This window comes from Echinococcus granulosus (genome assembly GCF_000524195.1).
Source record: "Echinococcus granulosus chromosome Unknown EG_S00035, whole genome shotgun sequence".
In the NCBI taxonomy this organism is placed as follows: Eukaryota; Metazoa; Platyhelminthes; class Cestoda; order Cyclophyllidea; family Taeniidae; genus Echinococcus; species Echinococcus granulosus.
Genome location: NW_020170415.1, coordinates 746,203 through 766,873, shown reverse-complemented (window position 1 = coordinate 766,873; position 20,671 = coordinate 746,203). Strand labels below are relative to the sequence as shown.

The 20,671-nt window shown below is 40.4% G+C and overlaps 3 protein-coding genes across 3 annotated transcripts; 1 reads left to right on the top strand and 2 right to left on the bottom strand. All coding sequences in view use genetic code 11, as the record gives it.

The window, feature by feature from the left end:
• Window positions 1–1,204: 1,204 nt before the first annotated feature.
• Window positions 1,205–7,601, bottom strand: EGR_05102 (Dolichyl-P-Man:Man(5)GlcNAc(2)-PP-dolichyl mannosyltransferase; the record flags this gene model as incomplete). Its single annotated transcript, XM_024494351.1, has 8 exons — window positions 1,205–1,269; window positions 2,122–2,291; window positions 2,332–2,384; window positions 3,002–3,044; window positions 4,311–4,493; window positions 5,474–5,573; window positions 5,910–5,992; window positions 7,528–7,601. 8 exons carry the CDS (start codon window positions 7,599–7,601, stop codon window positions 1,205–1,207), a joined length of 771 nt encoding a protein of 256 aa, XP_024351300.1.
• A 207-nt stretch (window positions 7,602–7,808) lies between these two features.
• Window positions 7,809–10,261, top strand: EGR_05101 (PI-PLC X domain-containing protein 3; the record flags this gene model as incomplete). Its single annotated transcript, XM_024494350.1, has 5 exons — window positions 7,809–7,866; window positions 8,168–8,583; window positions 8,622–8,839; window positions 9,472–9,691; window positions 10,115–10,261. 5 exons carry the CDS (start codon window positions 7,809–7,811, stop codon window positions 10,259–10,261), a joined length of 1,059 nt encoding a protein of 352 aa, XP_024351299.1.
• A 7,382-nt stretch (window positions 10,262–17,643) lies between these two features.
• EGR_05100 (hypothetical protein) lies at window positions 17,644–20,417 on the bottom strand (the record flags this gene model as incomplete). The annotated part of the gene is made up of 2 exons (XM_024494349.1): window positions 17,644–17,746; window positions 20,341–20,417. The coding sequence occupies 2 exons, from the start codon at window positions 20,415–20,417 to the stop codon at window positions 17,644–17,646; spliced, it is 180 nt and encodes a 59-aa protein (XP_024351298.1).
• Between the last annotated feature and the right edge of the window lie 254 nt (window positions 20,418–20,671).

Here is a 20,671-nt window from a genome sequence, read left to right as displayed (position 1 = left end):
GCAAGTAAAACAAGGGAATGGGATGTATTATTCATTGCCTTGCATACAAACGCCCTGGATGTTTTTCCCAAATGTACCCCGCATGCTTCGTGAATTATAGGTCACAATTTCCCAGGGTCACAGCTTCCTTCCGTCGCGTGGTTACATCACACACACACGCATGGAGGGTGTAAATACAGCACATATTTAGTGATTGAAAAGTGGTTAACTTGGCATTCCGTCCATCGTCTCACTTTTCTGGTGCTAAACTTGTTCGCCATCCAGCATCACTGATGGAACGTGACCCCGACGGTGTGAAGCCACCCATTGTCCCCAAAGTAATTCGCACTTGGAGTTCTGAGGTCAATAACAGCTTCAATGACTGCTGATTGGGTCTCTCCCTAGGCTTGTTCTCATTTTTACTTTGTTATGTAGGCTGCTCACTGTTTTCAAACGTACCTTCCGATAATCTGTCAAAACTCTTTAAAAAATTTCTTGCAACTTTTGAATATCCTCCCCACCGTGGAGCATCGAAGTATCAGCGGAGCGTCTAACTAAGAAGGCGCAACTACGTGACAAAACAAATCCCGGCCTAACGAATTTAAGCACAGTGACAAACGGATCACGCAGACAGCTCTAGAGGCTGGTGAACACCCGGCCGAGTGGGAGGCAAAGTGAAGAAAGGATCGCCTAGTTTGAGTGGCGAATATATTGGCGACATTAAGCGCCTTTGTTATCATTTTCCCTTATCCGAACGGACCGGTTGAGTCGACTCTGAATCTAAAGTTGGACGATTTGAGGGCTGGAGAACGTGCAGTGAGGTGAGGCTATCCAGGCGCATCCCCTCACCTCTCGCAATTGTTTCCTACCTTTCGTTCGCACAATGACCAAGCCACTATTGCCAAAGGAATTCGACGTAAAAGCTACTCCAGTGTTTGCTGCTACTTATCTGGATGCAGATTCATTTCATCTAGACGTAAGTTTACCTCAGCTCCTGGATCCTCCAAGATCAATGTACAATTATGACTATTAAGATGACTAGGAGTTTGTTAAGGTCAAATACACTTTACCCTTCTAAACAGAGTCAAACTGTACTTTATTTTCAAAATGACAGCGCAAAACAGGAAATTGAAATGATGACATCCACTTGGTTATGAATACAAGTACCCAAGAAACTCTAAATGACTTCACCAAAAAATGAGCGTTCACGTATAGGGAGCAAAAGCTAAGTATAACAATTTCTGAATTTAGTTGCATCCAATTGGTTTGATTGAAACCAATTAATTATACCTTGCAATAATTGAATGCATATTTTAGTAAGCGGAGAAAAAATGCGGTTGTGGTTATAGTATTTACTCTGAAGTAGCCACCTTCTCTGAGTGTGAAATTGGTGATTGCACAATCTGATGCCTCATTTTGCTAAACCTCTGATCCTTGCACTTTAAAAATGCATATTCACGAAAATAGGAAAATCTTTTGGGAAGATGAATGCTGAATTAACGATACGTCGTTTGTTCAAAGCGCAGTTAGACTGCGTAGGCCCTTCATCCTCGCTAGGGGTGTCAGTTACCACTTTATTGTCATTTCTCCACCCATTTCGCCAGTCCTTTTGGACCTTCATAAAAATATCCTGCCCAGGCTTATAGTCGTGAAAAGTCTTCGACGAGACCTCAAGCATTGTAACCTTATCTCAACTTTCAAGTGGCAGCGATTCAAACAGATGAATAAAAAATAAATTGGATGTGCTCTAGAACCTCGAGTCTTTACAGATGTTGAAAGAAGTCATAATGAGGCTCCTTGGGGCAGTAGGGCTTAGGACCGCTAGCCCAGCCGGGAGGCCAACCCACCCTGCGTTAGTACAATGGTGGAACACCTAGGTGGCCCCATTACCAAAAATGCGAATTAAACTAACATCCAAATAACGCATTAGGATAATACTAGGGCAGAAAATGTATTGTCGATGTACAGGAGGGCTGGGGTGGGAGGGCTACTGGTAACACTCGGAGGTCATGCTGCCCTCTGGAAGTACAGTCGCGGGGGATTAAGTGCTCACGTAACCAAAAAATGAGTTAGAAATAACCAAAGTGAAAGTCAGATGGGTGTCTGCTTCGGATATTGTCCGTATGTGGTGCGCCAAAATACGTTTATTTATTTTAAAAAGACGGGCTTTATAAATTATGGTGAATTTTTTCCGAGCATTACTGATATCCAACCACACTTGCAAAACTCTGCAACAGGCTTTCAATGCGCCATCCAGAGGGTTGTAATAAAATGGTACACTGATTTCACTATTTTCTTCTTTGACGACTTTCCTACAGCCACACCAAATAAGCCCATAAGTACTCATCATACCTTAGACGAAAAATTATCTCCGTTGCCCAGTAGAAAATACGCCATTTAATGTCCTTAAAAGGAAGAGAAAGCGAATTCATTCGCCCTTTAAAAGCTTCCACAAAATACAGTTGCAAAGGGTTTGCATCTCCCCTTGTCGTGCGGCATGCACTTATCCACGGTCATTGAAACAACTAGTCTCACATGAATTTTACTGTCTGCACAATGTCCCAGTCACTGGCAGCCAATTCCAGAGATGATGGCACTTCTTGTGTGGCTTCACGCCGGATCGCGCGACACCACTGTTGTCAATACATCTGAACTTGACATTGGCTTGGATTATTTTCATGGGTCAAAGTAGGTGACCACGACCTCGAATGAAACATTTGAAGTATCCTATCTACACTCAGTCCGGGAGCTTACATACTCGAAGTGTTGATGGTGCAGTTCTGGCATCTCAGCAGCAACTTATTTGCCTCATGATTTAACAAGAAAGCTTGAACGAGTGTGTCAGACTCTAAAATACAGTCCACTTTCTGTCTTCAGCTCAAGCGGTGTTTCCACGCAAAAGACTTGATTCGTGTCATTGACTAAGTTTCTGTTATCACTTTGGATCAAATATCGAGGGTAGTAGGGTAGGTCGGAACCCATTTCCCAGTAAAACGCAGGCTGAGAGATTCTCCTTTGTTACGTCCTGTTGTTGTGCATGCTTATTCTTACCAGTAGAAAAACAACTTTAAAAAGATAGTATTAACAAAACTAATGGGACAGAATCTGATTTCAAAGAGAAGCTGACTAGGTAGCATCACGACAGGAAAATAAAAGTATTGCAGGCGAAAAGTTAGGGACAATGACCCCCAACCTCAAAGTTAGGCAATGAGATGTTTTATTTTGAATAGGCTATTGAAACACCAATTGCTGGATGTTCAATGCTAATTTGATAGTTAATCCCCTCGATGGGCGTTTCAACGATCGAAATTGCACCACTACTTGAGGATCACACCAAGCTGACCTCTTCTAAGCAGTAAGTCCATACCACTGCTTTGGAGGTTAGCCCCACACCTATCATCTTCGAGATGTGGCTGAAATGAAAATACGCAGAGAAGTGAAGCAGAATGTGCCAATAAATGGATACCCATAGTGAAGTGGACTAAGCACTACTAAACTGCATGGCTCCCCACAGTCTATCTCCACTGCACATCATGTTTACCCTTACGACTAAATTTAACGGAAACTTTTACGCTTAATAAGACAGAGATTAGAGAGACAGCACGTAAAATAACGAATATGATTTATTTTAACAATTTCTGCAACTCAAACTACTGTTTCTTTGTCTTTTGCCCTTTTAACCGTCCGGTGGGCACAGAGGCATTGCATAGTGGTTGGAGAGCGAGACCGAGGAGGATGATCGCGTGGCAGACGTGTAGAGTGGCACTACTCAACACCGTGGATGGATAGACATTCCAGGACATCTCGATAAGTCCGAAGATAAGGAGCCTTAGATACAAGGATACAGCTCAGCAGCTCATGATGCCGCGATTAACACAATCGCTACTAGCGTCATATATACGTGGAACTCCGTTTTATAGCTGAGCCTAGCTTTACGAAAATGTGGTATGCGCTGTTAATAAATTCAGCTGAACCGATTGCACCACACGGTGTTACAAACAGATTGGTTGATTTTAGAGCACCAAAAAAGATGAAGAAGCCCCTTGGTTTAAGGATAGCTACAACGGTTGGATTGGTCTGTGCAATAGTGCAAATTTCAGTGTCACGCCAGAATTATGAAAGGAACTGGACCGTGATGATCAAATAAGTTCTCTAGTGCACCGAAATAAAATCTCTTAATATGATAAACAGTATAGAAATATGGAAGCTAAATCCACCCCCTGCTTACCTCACGGAATCCGAAAGTAGTGCCACCGACCACAGGATAAAGGGAATGGAGTGGTAGTACCAAACGTAAAATTGGTAATGCAAGGAACGACTAAATGCGATACCAATGAAGTTGGAAACAAACATCGGATAAAGTACATCTAAAAGTAAAACAAATTTGAAGCAAAACCAGTATCACAAAGGCAAAATAAACAAATTCAGGGAGATTCAACCTACCCTCAGCAATAATTTTTTGCTCTTGGGAAGGTGGAAGTGGTTGCAAGAATGTTTTAAATCCTCCACAGGATCTAAATGAGAAATCGAAGAGTGAAATAAGAGAAAAATATAGCTGGAAATAGGGCCTTACTTTAAACTAAAGGAGCGTCTTAAATGAAGGACTAAAAAATCCTACCTACTGAATTTCATGAGGAAGAATGAAAGCAAAAGAAGATGGATGACCAGCAGGGCTGCGTGAAATCGTCGGTCAAGAAAAAGTGCTTCGGGAATGACTCGCCAATTTACTGTCCATTTGTACATGAACTGCCGACTGAAATCAAAGGCGCGACTGAAGTAGGCTTCAGAATTGCGGAAGAAGAAGATTGCTCCCAAGAGAACCTAGAAAAGAGCAGAAGCATTATCAGTTTTTCGGGTAGTATTAACCCTGAAAACAAATTATATTGATGACGTTATGGTGACAAGTGCAATAGATAACTACCTGGATAATACCGCATTCAGCCAGGTGCCCAAGTGTTTCATATACACCACGGTATTTGAGCAGAACAAGGAGAAAACCGGGTGAAAAAAGCAAAATGTTCATCTTCACCCCAACGGCCATGCTGCGTTTAGCAAAAAAAATAATTAACACATGAATTAGATAATATCTAATAAAACTGGACCACAAAAACTACCTGAAGAATACAGCTGCGCAAGAGAAGTGATCGTAAAGGCACCAGTTTACTGATGCGTAAAGGAAAAACATTGCCCAAGGATCATTGAAAAGTCGTAACAAGTAAATAGAATGCACCCGATACGAGGCAAAAGCCAAAATAAGGATAGGAAGTAAGGGGACCTACAGGAGAGAAAGTACGAGTAGTTGAATTACCTTTCTGAGTTTCCGGTAGATATTGAGAACTAAGACCATGGTTATCGCATAAAGACCTGTGAATAGACACTGGGCTGCAAATATGTTTTTGCCGTGATCTGTTAGAAAATACAGAAGGGAATAGATGTAAATATGCCCAGCGGGATAACTAGAATGGAGGATTAAGAGGTTACCCTATTTCCTTACACACAGGGCCCAGTTCGGCCGATTAGTTGGTCATAATCACGTGTCCCATTTAGGAAAACTTCCGACTGTTGCATATAAGCGACCCAGTCAATTTCAGTATCTAAAAGGCTTATTTAAATACTATATTGTACATGCAACACTGTGTAACACGAATACACAAAGTGCTAGATCCAATACCCAAACTATTGGCAAAACAGTGATGACAAGCGGTGGGGAAAAGAGAATGTTTTTCCCTATAATAAAGTATTTTGTTTTGGCTAGCATTGTTTCTGGATCTAGCACACTGCTAGGCTACTTTAGTGACGTGCAACCAGGCACAAACTCAGTCATGCATCTTATTGGTTAATATCACATGACCTATTTGAGCGCTCTAGGTCAATAATGTGACAGTAATTAAGCTATAACCTTAATGCTTCGCTTGTTTTCCAGTCCCTACCTGTTGGCATCTCAAAAATTAAATTCCTTTGCTTAATGAATGTCTTCTGGGACTGGCATAAACCAATGAGAATTACTTCTTTGCTAAATATCAGAAAGAAGGGAAGTTTAATGCACATCTTTATCTAAGAATAAAATTTTAATCCTCAGCTGGTGCTTTTTATCGATGTACTTTCAATGCATGCTATAAACGTAATTATGATTGCAAAGGACCATACCTCAAATGTGATTAATTCTTTCGAAGTTTATATGGATAATTGCTGGGTTCATTTATTTTCACGTCTCCTTTGAGGCTAGTGGTTATAAAACGTTTTAAAAGATAACACCAAATCAATGAGTTTTGAGTCGAATTATACCAAGACATTGATATATTAATAAGTAGTAATGTATTCCCGTTGTTATAAATTCATGGGATTTGGTTGTTTATTATGAATGTAGTTGCTATTTCTGGAGCCAAGTTGCCAGCTGTACATAATGAACTAACTTAAAACTGACAACAAACCTTGTTCAGACACATCTTTGTCATTAATACTTTACTTCTAGGAGGCTGTCAGCATGGCCCGGAGATCATGTTGCAGAGCAGAAGTACGATCTGGGAACAATGGAATGCCAGCACTGTTAAACCCAGCTGAACGTAATTTAAGGTCATTATATTGTCACCGATATCACATAATCGGCTTAACCACCTGTCATTTTCGAGTTCAGGTTAAAAAGACTTGAATAGGACATCCTCTACACCGTAAGCTTCAGCGTCTATTCTGACCCAACAAAAAGGTTGAGAAGATATACGCATAAATAAAGGGCTACACCATCCAGTGGAGCACTACTTAGGGGGACTAAGTAGCCCAAACCATATCACACTGTCAGTAAAATCACTCGCTAGTTTTCATTCCTTCATGACATAAGTTATCGCTGCCGCCTAAGTAACAGCAATTTTGAGTTGAAAAGTCAAAAAGTCATAAAATACCCTTTAAGTAATATCGAAGTCACGACAAAAAACCAGCTTTCATTGACACGTTCAGCACCATTCCCGTGCCTATTAGTAAACACGTCTGTTCACCCCAAGCGTACACACACGCACAATCTTCACTATCGAAAGCGCTAGATCACATGCGCCATCCATGGCTCCAGCACAATTCGTCTTCGTAAGCAGCCACATTAAAAATTGCATTTCATAGCTCATCCTCTTTTTAAATGTAGGTTTTAAGCGAATTCACATTAGATGAAATTTAGCCTGTGATACCACGACCAGTACAGCCCAGAAGACAGGTAAGCGACCCTCCTGTTTGACACCGAATAAGCGATAATTCTCATGTCAAGTGTGTTTATGCGAATGGGAATTATGGTTAATAGCCTCCGCATCATTTTTAGTTCCTGAGTTTATAACATGATTGAATCGTTTCTAGTTAAATTGACAAGAATTATACTGTTTTATTACTCAAGACTGGTGCGGACTTCTATAAATTCATGAAATTGTATTGTCAAATCTTAATAAGTTGTAGTGCCCCTAGACTTCTCTAAAAACGAAAGAGGTCATAATAATAGGTTAGAATATGCATTACTAACGTCGAAAAGGGCTAGGCCATGCCGCTCAGCAAAGTACAAAGGAGGAGCCTTACCTACGCCTTAAGTCAAAACGATGAGTTAAACAACTAATCAAAGTATTACAAAGTGGTACATGTTGCATAAACATTTAGCCACCTCAATTTTGGTACAACAATGAGATTAGTTCTATCTTTTCAACCAAAATACGAGCAGTTTCATGTCTATGTAACTCAGACTCATTAATTTTAACTGGTGAAAACCAACCAACATGTACCGTTGATTCTTAATTTGCTCAAAATGTGGGAAAACCTCGGCCAATTTACCCAAGCAGGATGAAGTACCCGCCAGTGATTGGATGGCTCACTTGCCCGAGAAGGCTACTCACGTCCCGCTTTCCCAGATTGCTATACCCGGTAAGCCTTTATTTCAAGGTAATATCAGCTCAAACCACTTCTCCTTATAATCTCTTTTACGATTAAGTCATGAACTAGTTTCATTTGAAATTTCCTCAATTATATGACAGAAATGCAACTGACTCCCACGATGTAAAGTCACCTAATGAATCTAAATATAAATGTTCAGCATCCGAGTCTTTCATGAAGACAGAGGGAGTCATCACATCAGGCCAGAATGGGTCTCGCTTATTGGTATGGCCTATTTAGAAATATCAAAGCAGATAATACTACATTTAATCTCTTTGTCGTTATTCCCTAGGAACACACAATTCGGGGAGCTACGGCATTCAGGAATCCTCTCCACTCTCCCTTGATATGAATTATAAATCCCTAATCAAGGTTCTCGGCCTCTTCTTTAAAATACCCTACTTCAAGTGGTCTGTGACTCAAAAAACCAATTTCACGACTCAACTCCAGTCAGGAATTCGTTACTTCGACATGCGAGTCGCGATAAAGAGGCAATCCTGCGTGGGCTTACTCTCGAATTCCTCCATTGATATTTATCCCTGCTTCTTCCTTGTCCACGGGCAGTATGCCAACAGGGTCAGCGAGGAGTTGGAAACAATTAAGAGCTTTCTAAAACACCACCCTAAAGAAGTGGCCATAATTGACTTCCAGCACTTCTACGGATTGGACGAATCTTTAAAGTCGATATTCAAGGACCTGATCAAAAAAGTAAGTCCCACTTGCAGACACTGGACTTAAGTTACTAGGTGCTTGGAGAAATGGTGGAGCCTTATGGGAGTCAAATCCCTTCTCTGGCTGAAATGTGGTCACTCAAAAAGCAGGTCATCATTTTGGGCTATGCGAAGAGTTTTGACGAACTTGAAGACGACATTTCAGTGCAGTGGCCAAGGTCTGCTATTAGGCAACCGTGGCCTAATACGAGGAATCCTAAAGTGTTGCACACTTTTCTTTCCAAGAGCTTCAAGTTAGTGTCTTTTTGTTCCGAATTTGTTCAGCCACAATAAAATTTCACCTTATGGAACCAAGGGAATTTGAGAGGCTTGAAAATTTGAATAATCATTACTTTAGATTGAGGGTGAGAAAACACAGCTTGATCCGGTGCTGCAAGTCTCTGTGATCGCTAAACAGGAATGAGATTTGTTAAAAGACACTTTTATGAAACTTCAAAAAGAAAGAAGTGTTCCTACCATAAAAAATAATTCATTTAACCGGTTGGTGGATTGGAAGTCTAGTTGTCATGGTCTAAGCAGTTCCTCCATCTCCACAGTAAGTTGTCGATTACCTAGTGGTAAAATTCCTCACAACTACACTTCGTCAAGATGCTGCGCCAAATGTTTGTCCGACCCTTCTGGACTGAACATAGATGAAGGCGAAGTTGTTAAGTACATATGGTATGATTTTCGAGAGCTGCTAGCACTCGGTTCCAGCACCGAAATGGTTTCACTACACAGCTCATGCATAATTCAATGCTTACCAACCTATCTGTGGTTGTCGAAGAAGTGAATAGTCACAAAACGTGTGCCTTATGGAATTAAGCATGTAAATCTACACTGATGCTTCCGAGCAGTTCATCAATGTATTTACTGTCATTTTCAGCGATTGGATGCAGAAAAGCAGACCGGTCTACTTTTTCGTCTTCCAAGGTATCCTCTCCCCAAACCTGGACTACATTCTCTTCAATTTCACAAGCGGACTGGAAAAACTAGCCAGACTTGCCAACACTGTTGTGGGAAAGTGGTTAGACGGATTGAAACATCTGCGCGGCATTGTCATTACGGACTTTTCTGTCCTCGGCTTTCCCGGATTTGCTCGCAAAGTCTTTTCCATGAATTGGTAAAATTCACGTTATGCATGAGTATGCAGCTTTTTGTTGAATTGCACCCTTAATTCAATCTCAATCTCTCCTGATGATCTACTCGGGGGTGAGCTGAAGCAGTTTTTAGAGCGGTCATGTTCAAGAACTGGATGAATTCAAGAGGCTGGGTCTTTAAGCGGAATTTATATTTATATCTCCTACGATAATCCTCCATTAAAATGCATTTAGCCAGTTTTGGGGAAGACTTAACAACCCATTTTCCACGTCAAAAATCCTCAAGTAATCTAATTCTACTGATTCACTTGACCCGTATTGAAATCCATGCACTTCCCAACATCCACCACTTAAGCCATCTGTACACGAGGCAAAAGGAGAGAAAAGCTCCTCTTCTTTTAGAAGAAGAGGCTCTTCCCATTTGTTCAGGAGAGACTCGGTTCACAGCCCACCGCGCACCGCGCTGAAGAATTCTGGTCTGTCACCTTGGTAAACGGGGTCGGGCCGAAATGCCGCACTATATGTGCGTCGGCAGTTGGGCCGCAATTTTCTGCAGTGAGTGACTTCGCCGCGTAAACCGTTGAATTAAAAACCTCCTTATTTGCTTGTGTAGATATACTCAACAACGCAGTAGAAGGCCCTACGGAGGCTAAAATCATAATTGAGGGAAGAAGAGAGGAGGAGGAGGGCAGAGGATGAGCAGTAGAAGTTTTCGGCTTATAAACAACACCATCCCCCTCTTCCAAGCATTCTTCCATGTTAAAAAATTCAACAAATTAGGTATACGCTAGTCGAACGGTGCTGCAGACAGCAATTTGATTAGTCTCAAGTCCAAAATAGGTAAGCTTAAGGATTCTCAAGCGGGTGAATAGGGATTTTCGAAACCTCTGGTTACACCAAACAGTTTTGGAGAAATATTGTAAAGGCGTTTTAACAGCTCTATTGATATCTAGGGCTACATAAAAGATTAAAGTAAAGAATTGATGCTCCAAAACTGACGTTAGAACAGACAAACAAAGCACTGACTGGTGTGAGAAACCGCAAAACGCGAATTTTAAGATGGCGGAGATGATAACGACTCATGGGTGCTGTATAGACAGGCAAAATTTGGCCTTAAGGTGGATGAATAAACAAAGGGTATTTAGAGGTCAAGGCCGAGTTCACAATCAAGTCACAAGCTTCCCTTAAATGGGAGTCTACTATCAGTACACAAATGTCCAAAGTCTAGTTTTACACTTGTGCTCTTCAATTTCCGTGAGTTGTGCCAACAGCCTTGGTGGGGTGGACATTTGGCCACATTCATAGTCCCTCAGCCCATCCGCACGCTAGTAGAGAAACATCCTTCTACGTTGTCATGCCCAACTGTAACCTTCAGGAAACCTGGGAGCGCTGAAACAACTTATACCACGTTTTAAAGTAAATTAGTATTTTAGGAAAATAACTTTAAGCTGCTAAAATAAACTGACAAAATTAAGTTTGCAAAGAAAAACAAACAATCCAAACTAATTGGAATATCACAGTACAATCAGAGGAGAATTAGACTACTAAAACTTTATAGGAATTTAATTTGCATATTTGTAAAATGGAAACAGAGGGGAGGGACTTGGATACTCAATACCTTAAAATGAAATTCAAATGATTAAGGTGGCATATGAAAATCAGCACAAATACAATTAGCAGATGAAATTCCCGGCAGAAAAGTAGCACAATTCTATTTAGCCATTATTTTGGTGGTTGCAGAGCGAAGAAAAATCTGATTAAAGCTTAATTCAAAATGTGCTTCTATTACGTGACTCGAAAGCAAATTGTGCCGTTTCAAATACTAGAAACAATAATGCGACAATTCCCAAGACCTTGTCACTAAAAGGTAATGGATGTGTAGCGCCGGAGGACTTCCATGAAGATGAAAGAGGGTATAATACTTGAGCAGAATATGTATCAACGACGTAAGGTAGAGCTAGAGAGGGAGCTAATGGCGTGGCTCGGAGACCTGGCCACTCGGTGGAGGTGCAATGGCCGAGCCCTGAGTGCTCCCGTGACCAAAAGAAATATTTAAACAATCAGCTTTTTACGGAATGTGTGATCTTTGATTGAAATCTTTTTGGATATAATGGGAATGGACAGAAAAAAGTGAAATAAATTCCCTGAACACTAAAAAGTTAGTTGACTGTATGAAATGCTGCTTATTACTAATAGCAGCATCTGAAAACCAACTTAGGAGGCTGAAATGGAGAATGGGGACTTAATTTCATTCACGCACAAGGAGTTTTCGTAGATCTGCAAAACGTTCTTTTTAATCTTTACACATATTGGTCACTGCCAGTCTAATCACTTCTTTACCCATAACAGGAGTTAAGGAGATATTCGGACAGTCCAAATTTTAATGCGTGCTCTGTGGTGCACTTAGAAGAACGTTGAATACCACAGTCGAGGCGCCTTGCTCCTCCATTATGGCATCAGCATATGCACTTTAAAACCCACCAATTTAATCGTCGCCTAGTCAGCTTAAAAGACATAATATCAATTGTCTATTTTATTGTTTTAAGCTCAACTGATCTGGTAACGAGGAGATTTGCTGTAACGAATCATGCCAAGCTTACAGGAGGACTTATCACATGTCTACTACTCCAAGCCCTGATAAGAAATGTAGGACGTCACATGCATTTGACATGGCAATTCCTCACAAAAGGAAGAAAAGCTTCTAGTAAAAAAATGCATAAAAGATTTTGCTATATGCACCTACAAAATTTAGTTGAATTTTCGTCTGATTTTATTATAAACTTCACTCTGTTTACCTGACTATAACCACAACATGAAAAGTGTATATTCATAAGACTGCAGGTAAAAGTTATCGCTGGACTTCCTTATGAAAACCCATGTTTTTGTATAGTTTTAATACCTATGCTAAGAAACCGACCGAATAAAAAATGGACTCTCACTCCACGCGATGTGGCACACTTAATGGATGACCGAATTATTAGAACAAAAACGAGTTTTTTTATTTACCTGCAAAACTAAGGTTTTTTCTGCCATGTTTATGTTTGTAGAGCTTAGTTTTTGGGTCTTTTAATGAATTGGCAGCACATTATCTCAACCAAAACTTGTTCCACAATCCCAGTCTATTAGCTCCACCGGTTTTGCACAATACCTCACCTAGTCGCTTATTTGTAACCAAGTGTTTGTGGTCATTTTATTTCCGCAAGTTGGTGGTATCAGAAACCTTCCTTTACAGTATTTACAAGTCCGATTAATTCCCAAGTGCCCTTCAAAGCTTCAGTGGCAATACGGTTAGTGTATCAACATCCTATCTTTTGTAGAATCCATCGAAACAAACGATACAATGGCTCAGACAGATAGTCGAAGTTGCTTGTTTTTTGACTAGTTTAAAAAGTAAAATCCGTTTATCATAATTATATCTTCATAAGACCGCAAGGTCCTGCAGATGTTGATGACTCTGCATTGAAATAACGCACTGGATAAATCTAGATTTTCATGCTGGTGTACGACATTCCAAGCCGAATAAAACAGGAAGTATATTGCTTGTTCCCATTAATGGTCAAAATGCACTGCATCCTTTTTTACCTAGTGATTAAGTGCCTAAGCTGCAGATAGCAGAAAAAAGCACCATGAACACCAGAGGAAGACACCATGCAAGCCTTCCGTGACCCAATCCATTTCAAGGGTATTAGATTAATTGGATGGTGGGTGCTACACATACACTTGCAATGAACTCGAGTCTAAATGTAAGGCCTTGATTGTTTGTTTAACCCATTATTCTGGTTTCAAGGCCACTGAAGGCTCTATGATTCTACTTTTGCTGTGCTGTTTGGACTCTAGACCATGCCAATAGCATCTCAGCCCTTTTGTAGTCCTAGTCTTAAGGCTTCTTCCGACTTTAGGAATGGCTCTTTCAGCTAACCATCACCTCACCCTATTGCCTGAGCATGTTCATAAGTTTTATGCAAGTAGAATACTTTGATGGGTAAAATGATATCAATTAATCCTTCTCTGAGCACGGATGCTGGTAAATGCGCATTCACAAGAACACAGCAATAGACTGTTGATTAAAGCCGCTGTTATTCTCTCCCTCCGCTTAGCCGTCTTCTTCATGTGTTATTCATGAGTTCCAAAAGGTCATTGATCACGTCCATAAACTAGGTCTTGATTTTCTAGCTGTCTTCGTCGCTCATTCTCCTAAGAGATCCAAATAAAATGATAAAGGGAGCGTGAACCCAGAGTCTCTTGAAAATGAATGTTTCATTGAGCGGTACATCTCATTAACATAACATAAGTCTCACCGCTAATTCCCTGCATATGGTAGTCATACCAAACGATTGTTACGGGTATCTTGCGAGGCAAAAACACTTCGAAAGGACTAGTTGAATTCCCCTAACTAATTAAATTTATAAGGAGTTAGCAATATGCCGGCGTGCCTATTCGCTATCTGTGTTTGTGTTGCTCCCTAAACATTCTTTGAAGACGAAAGAAGGTATAATACTAGAGTCGACGAAGTTAGGCGTCAAATTCAATCTCTCTGTTGGGTGTAGTCACAAATTCCTTTATCCGCATTAAGTAATATAAATCAGGATTGTTGTCCTTTAGGGTGGGTTACTCACCCCGAGACTTCCCTGAGGAAGAAAAAAGACGTAATGCTGAAGCAGAGGGTGAGTTGCCCGCGTGCAGAATGGTTGGATTTACTGGCACGGTCTAAAGGCCATGCCGCCCAGCAAAAAGTACAATGGCGGAGCCTTAAGTGCTCGAGGTAGTTATAACAAAAAGTCATTCAAAATGAATGCATACACTGAACTGCACAAAGTTTGCACGATAAAATATTAAAAAAACACCCATTAAGATAGTATCAGGAGAAGACGGTTTCCAGAATAGAAGCACGATTCCACACCAATATGTGTCATTTCGTGCTCCCCATATACTACTGATGGAAAAGTATTTAAGCCTAGGGGAAAACCAACATCTAAACCACCCTTTTACTGCTGCTCAATCAGTTTTCTCCGAATTATTCAAGGATTCTAAAATTTCACATTTTACAACTTGGAAGGGACCTTTGTTCCATTTTGTAATGCTGTAGTATGTTTGTTTTAGGCATTGAAAAAGACTATCTCTGGTAGTACGGGTACAACAGTTCTTTAGTCTGCTTTACAGGTGTTTGGAATAATGCCATCCTCTTCTCCTCCTCATTTTCGAATCCAAAGGTGCTGCTTTTATTTTGCCACCTCAGTATATTCAAGGAACACAATCCTATGGAGCGGAGAGAAATAATCTCCTGCTTTTTGAAAAGGTATACAAATACCTTGAGGAATTAAAGTACCGGCGTACTTGTTTAAATACCCGAGCCCATTTTTCAGTTGAGCAAATTTTAGTATTTTGGTATTTACGTAGAAATAGACGTATGAAATGAGGAGATGTGGCAACGAAATCAACAAAGACCGGACCATAAACCTCAGTAAATAAAACGCTCAGTCTTGCGAATTCCAACAAATTGAAGTTTTAAAGTACCAATGAATGGGGCTTTTTATGTGGGAGTCGGTTATCTTGGGACATTTCAATTAATGGAATCAAGCATGATAAAAAACGTTGCCATGGTAGTATCAGCCCACGCATCTTCGCAATAAGGGTTAAAAGACTTTAATAAAACTGCCATCAGATTGGCTGTACCTAAGCCATCTAATAAAAGCCCTAACAGCATCCCGAAATCTCGCCAAAGATGCATTGAAGTGCATCACCATAAATGAGGAATGACTGGGAGGCCATGGGGCTGGAAGTGGGACAATACGGCACCAAAATAGAGACCGAGACCTCACGTAGTTAGATATTTCGCTAGAAGAAATACAGTTTATCTGCACGGCTCCATTTTAATGAGGTCCATCTTCTCCCTCGACCTTTCTGAGACTTCTTGTTAAAGCAAGGATGAAGGAGATGGAATGAATCTACAACAAGGGAAATAGACTACCTATTTCTCTACTGGTAAGACATACTGTGAACCTGGTTGTCATCTGCCAAAATCAAGTCTCTTGAAAGGAAGGATGCATCAGAAATACTGTCTGATTTTGATTGCCCATATAGATTAAGATCGTCCCATATACCTGCCGCTTTTGGTAGAAAAGTCGACATTAGGGGTAGACAGCAATGTATACTCGCCATAGCAGTAAGGATCTATGTTGGAAAGGTTTTGAATTTGCTTAAGTAGCATTTTACCTCGTTTTTGGGGTCAGAATGCTGTCATAAGTGGGCAGACTTTTATCAATCCAGCTGTTTCAAAACTCCGAGGATTTCGTCGCCTATCCTATATTACGTTGAGTTGAGTTGTATTTTATTTGTCAAATTTCTTTGTTTCTGCCACCTATATGCTGCCTTAAATGACCCCTGAGGACATAGCAACTCCAAATTTAAGTACAGAATGTCTGAAAGGCTATAAGGATGGCCGAAAGGCAATGATGTCAAGATGGCAACCAAACTGGGGAAAATGAAGGGTCTGCGTACGTAAGTCTTCTTCTTTCTGCTATAATGGGCAACCCTTTCAACGGCACCCTAAAGATAGCAATTCAAACTAGTAACAACGGAAGAGCTAGGGAAGAAGATGCAGGAGGTAATACAGTTGTTGTAGAATCCGGCCATCTTCCCTCGAATCCTTAAAGCTATGGTGGATGACCATTCCGAAATTATCCAAACTTTGGTAACAAAAGTATTTCCATGATATTTCTATCGTTAACAACAGGAGATTTAGTTCTATTGGAGGATGTTAAAAACGTGTATATGATCCGAAGATTCCGTTTCGAAGCTCAACAAAAAGAATCAATTATGGTTTGTAACAATGGTCGTCACTTGACTGATTCAAAACACAAAAGAGCTTGTTAGTTCCGGGTTTAAATAAACCACGATTCTTCTATCCGATTGGGAAATTGTGTCAGTTTTACACTGACAAATTTGTAGATGTTCCAACTGACTCTTTAAAGCCTACCTCGCTTTAGGCATCATATCGCGCGATCTGAATAATTTAATTGGAGGGTTTTGTGGTTTTTTGATGTGGCCCGTTTTGTTGGACTTGGAGGGATCCAGACACATTTTGAATTATTTATTTTACGATTGTTGTGATAACAAGCACATTGCTTTGCTGGTTTTCGTTGATTGAGGCCTCCGGAATCACTTATTCCCTGAACACATTGTTTTAGTGAATTGTATGAATTGATCACTGTAGCAAAAATGACCTGAAATTTTCAACCATCAACTGTTCAGCCTTAAACACTGCTATAGTCATAATAGTTATGTAATTGACTATTTTGAGGAATAGAATGTTTTCCCACCAGAATATTTATTTATCCGGTTTTGCTGATTTACTTTTCTCGATGCTCACAGTTTTGTCCATTGCTTACCCCTTTCAAATGGCTAGTTTCAAACCACATATTAATTTCTAATGCAAAAGACAAGTCATTCCATCTGCTCTATGATATCTGCGAATTTTTTTTATTAGCACCACATATAAAGCTGTGAGAGAATCCTACCTCCCCCTGAGGTATGGAAAAAGTTGGGAAGTGCCTTTACTTCGAAGAGGATGATGCGAAGTCAAATGGAGAAAGCGGTCAATTTCGCCAAAAACAAACAATGTCATCACTTTTAAAGGCAATGTAAAGTGACAAAAATCCTCAATTTTTTAAGAGAAGTGTTTGAAACGCCCTATAGTCACTTCGGCCTTTCACAGTCGGTTGGTTTAAGTGAAACAACTGGATGGCACGCTCGAAGTGGTTTACGCACGGCCTGTCATAGCTTACGGTAAAAGATATTATCTTTTTGCCTTTCTGCGACCTGGTGCATTAGAAAACTGGTAAAGCCACTTTGATAAAAGGGTGGGCTCCTATTACTCATGTGGTAGTACATCATTTGTCTTGCCTTTTCACACTCCCTCACTTCGGCCCACTTGTTTGTGACCTTATATCACCGGTTGCTCAGGTCTTCTGTACATCACTGCTGCCAGATTCATCCGCCCTAGAGGAAAACTCCGACGTAGCGTTTATAAATCCGCACAAAAAGGCAATAGCAATCTTGATCCTGCAAGATCATCGCAATGGAAAGGTATCTGATGCTGAAAAGTCAATCTGCGTAAAGGCATATTAGAAGGATCATCAAAACCGTACTCACCTTTTTCGCTGCAAATAAAATAAATGAGCGCTAGTGAAGTAAAATTTGATTTGATTGCAATAAAATTCTCCTTTATTTCTTTTATGATTATCTGGAAACCTACTTATGTCACAAGAAACCTAAATTAATAGATATTAATGTGTTCTCACTACGAAAAGGAGAGAACTAAAGGGAGCTTACCTGCAAGATAGATTACTGTTCCTAAACAAGCAACCAATATTATAGAAACTAGGAGGTTCTCATTTAATTGTCACTATTGCAAACCGTGTGTTGGGGATTATGATATTAGTAGCTTCAGTTCGAATCTCCTCGTTACGTTGAAAAGGCAGACGAGCCAAGGCGGAAATTACTAGAATAATTTTTTAAAAATGGCATATTTACTTTAATGTGTTGGTATTATGATCCAGCAGGTGCCATTTTTGAGCCCGGCTCTATTCTACCTTTGTACTGGTGATACTAAACCTTGGAATGGCACTGATCATGCTGGATCTTCAGCCCTTCTAAAGATTGGCAAAGGAACCGCTTCCAAAGTGGCATATCTTGGCGACAGCTAGGAAGCTCTTTTGTGTCGTGAAACCATTTAAAGTAAAGTATTACAATTCTGGTAATCGGGCGAATAAAAATATGCTAGAATTTCTGACTGGTAGTAGGCATTGCAGTATATCAAAGGATTCTCTGTGGCAAATATTTTCAGTGAATAAAATAGAAAATTATGATACGACCACGAAGTGACTTGACTCATTTCCTAAATACTTCCCTTTAATAAAAATAATTGAACCACAACAGCATATTCTTGACAGCAAGATTCTTACACCGAACTTTTTGTCAAAGCAATGCCTTTTCCAAAGTTTCAGAGGATTTCACAGGAAATAGAGCGCAGCACTAGTGGAAGGCGTTTTTCATCAAATGCAGATTTTGACCAAAAAGTGAGTGTTGCCAGAAAAGATCCTACGAGAACTTGAAAAAATGTTTCCTTCATGAAAAATTGCAATAGATAGGGCTGTGCACGCCCTGTTCATCCGTTAGTGTACATGTAACACTTCGAGCTTTTGTTAAACTCTTCATTTTGATTAGGCGGGTAATCAGGGCTCAAATTTTGTGCTTCCAGTGGGTGGCATGGCCTCTGAGCTATGTCAGTACCTCCCTCACAACCCCTCTATGCGCCTGAAGTACATATTCTGTCCTTGTATTATCCCTTTTTTCGCCTTCGGGTAAGTCCTTGGGTGCTACATTGGCAGCAGAGGAAAGCGAAGCCGATCATAACCGACAGCTCTCCTGATTTTCACTCCTGGCTGCCAAGTCTTAACGTGACGAAAGAAGGGCACTTGCCACGGATGGGAGAATCAATGAGGATCCCTGACAGGAGGAGAACAGGTGACCTCCGCTTTTGGCAACCTCCTCAATCCCACTTTCTTCAGGAATGCTGTCAACAACTAAAAGAGCACTAACTGTAGCCCTGAGCCGTCTAAGAAAGTGCCTTCCAGAGCTGTCTACTGTACCTGTATGCAAACATCAATTATGCAAACTCGCAGTACCTTCTCCACCTTATTACTAGCCTAATAGAAACCAGATAAGTTTGGCTAGTCAGCATTGAATTAAAATTAAAGTCGTAAAGTAAAGGAGAAGTGAAACCATGGCCCCATGAAATGGTCTTAAACACCGCCCTCCATTTAATGACTGCTTTTAGACCAGTATTTTTATGATGAGCGGTGGACAAAAAAAGAAAGACTGCAAATTCACCCCTCCCCTCCAATGCATTTCGCAAACAGGACGAAATCTACAGAGATCAGTGACGCCACAGTCACATATCTGCTCCCTTGCATGTAAATTGAATGACTGGTGCGTCGGCTACGTTTTAATGGTCTATGAGGAACGCTGACCAAGGTGACCGTCAAGTACGACGCCAAAAAGCGATGAAGCCTTATGTAATGCTTCAATTACTTGTTTATCTTTTCGTTTTGATTCTCCGGCACTTGGGTCTCCGCAATTTTATTTCCGCTAACGAAATGGCCTCGAGTCTACGCCAGCAGCCCCTCGGCTCTCCTCTACTTCTGCAATACATTTTCTATCCTAGTATTTGACAGCTTTTGTCTTCATGTAAGTCTAAAGAGCTGAAATAACACGTCAGTAATATGTATAATTTAAATAGGAAAAGAATACATAAATCTGGATACCTAAATTAAGTTTCCTCATAAAATTTAGTCCTGTCTATCCAAAAGGTGTTAAATCACTTTCAGCATCATTTACTCCACACACTTTGCAGCTCGTCAACTCCAAAATATGCTTGAGAGGATAACAAGATAGTTGATGGTAAAAGCAGAGGTACTTCAATTTCACGTTGTTTTCATTAACTTCTCTGTTAAATCCAAAATTACGCATTTTAGATTAATTTTAGCGTTTTAACTAATCATTTCAAGTGGATTTTTTACGCGGGAAACTCCTGTGCTTATGATCAAATCAAATTTCTTATAAATGTGATTAGACTTCACATTAATTGTGCCTACCCATAAAACTGCTCCTGTAGTTGAATTTTGGCATTGGTGGGGAAAAGAATTTCAAGGTTCTCATCATTGCGTTTCATTTTGACTTCACCTACGTCATTCAGGAGACGAGGAGATTTGAACCTTTGATAATTTTAATCCAAGGGACAGGATACTAAATAAATTATGCATACCATGTATATATTCCCGTTTTTCTTTTCCTTCTGACTACTGTAATTGGTTTTTTCCTATAGTTATCAAGATAACCACCTTGCCTGTCACGAGAAAGGATTTCTCCTGCGCACCGCCCTTGCGATATCACAGTGATAGGTCGACTCTCCTCCCTAACTCAGCC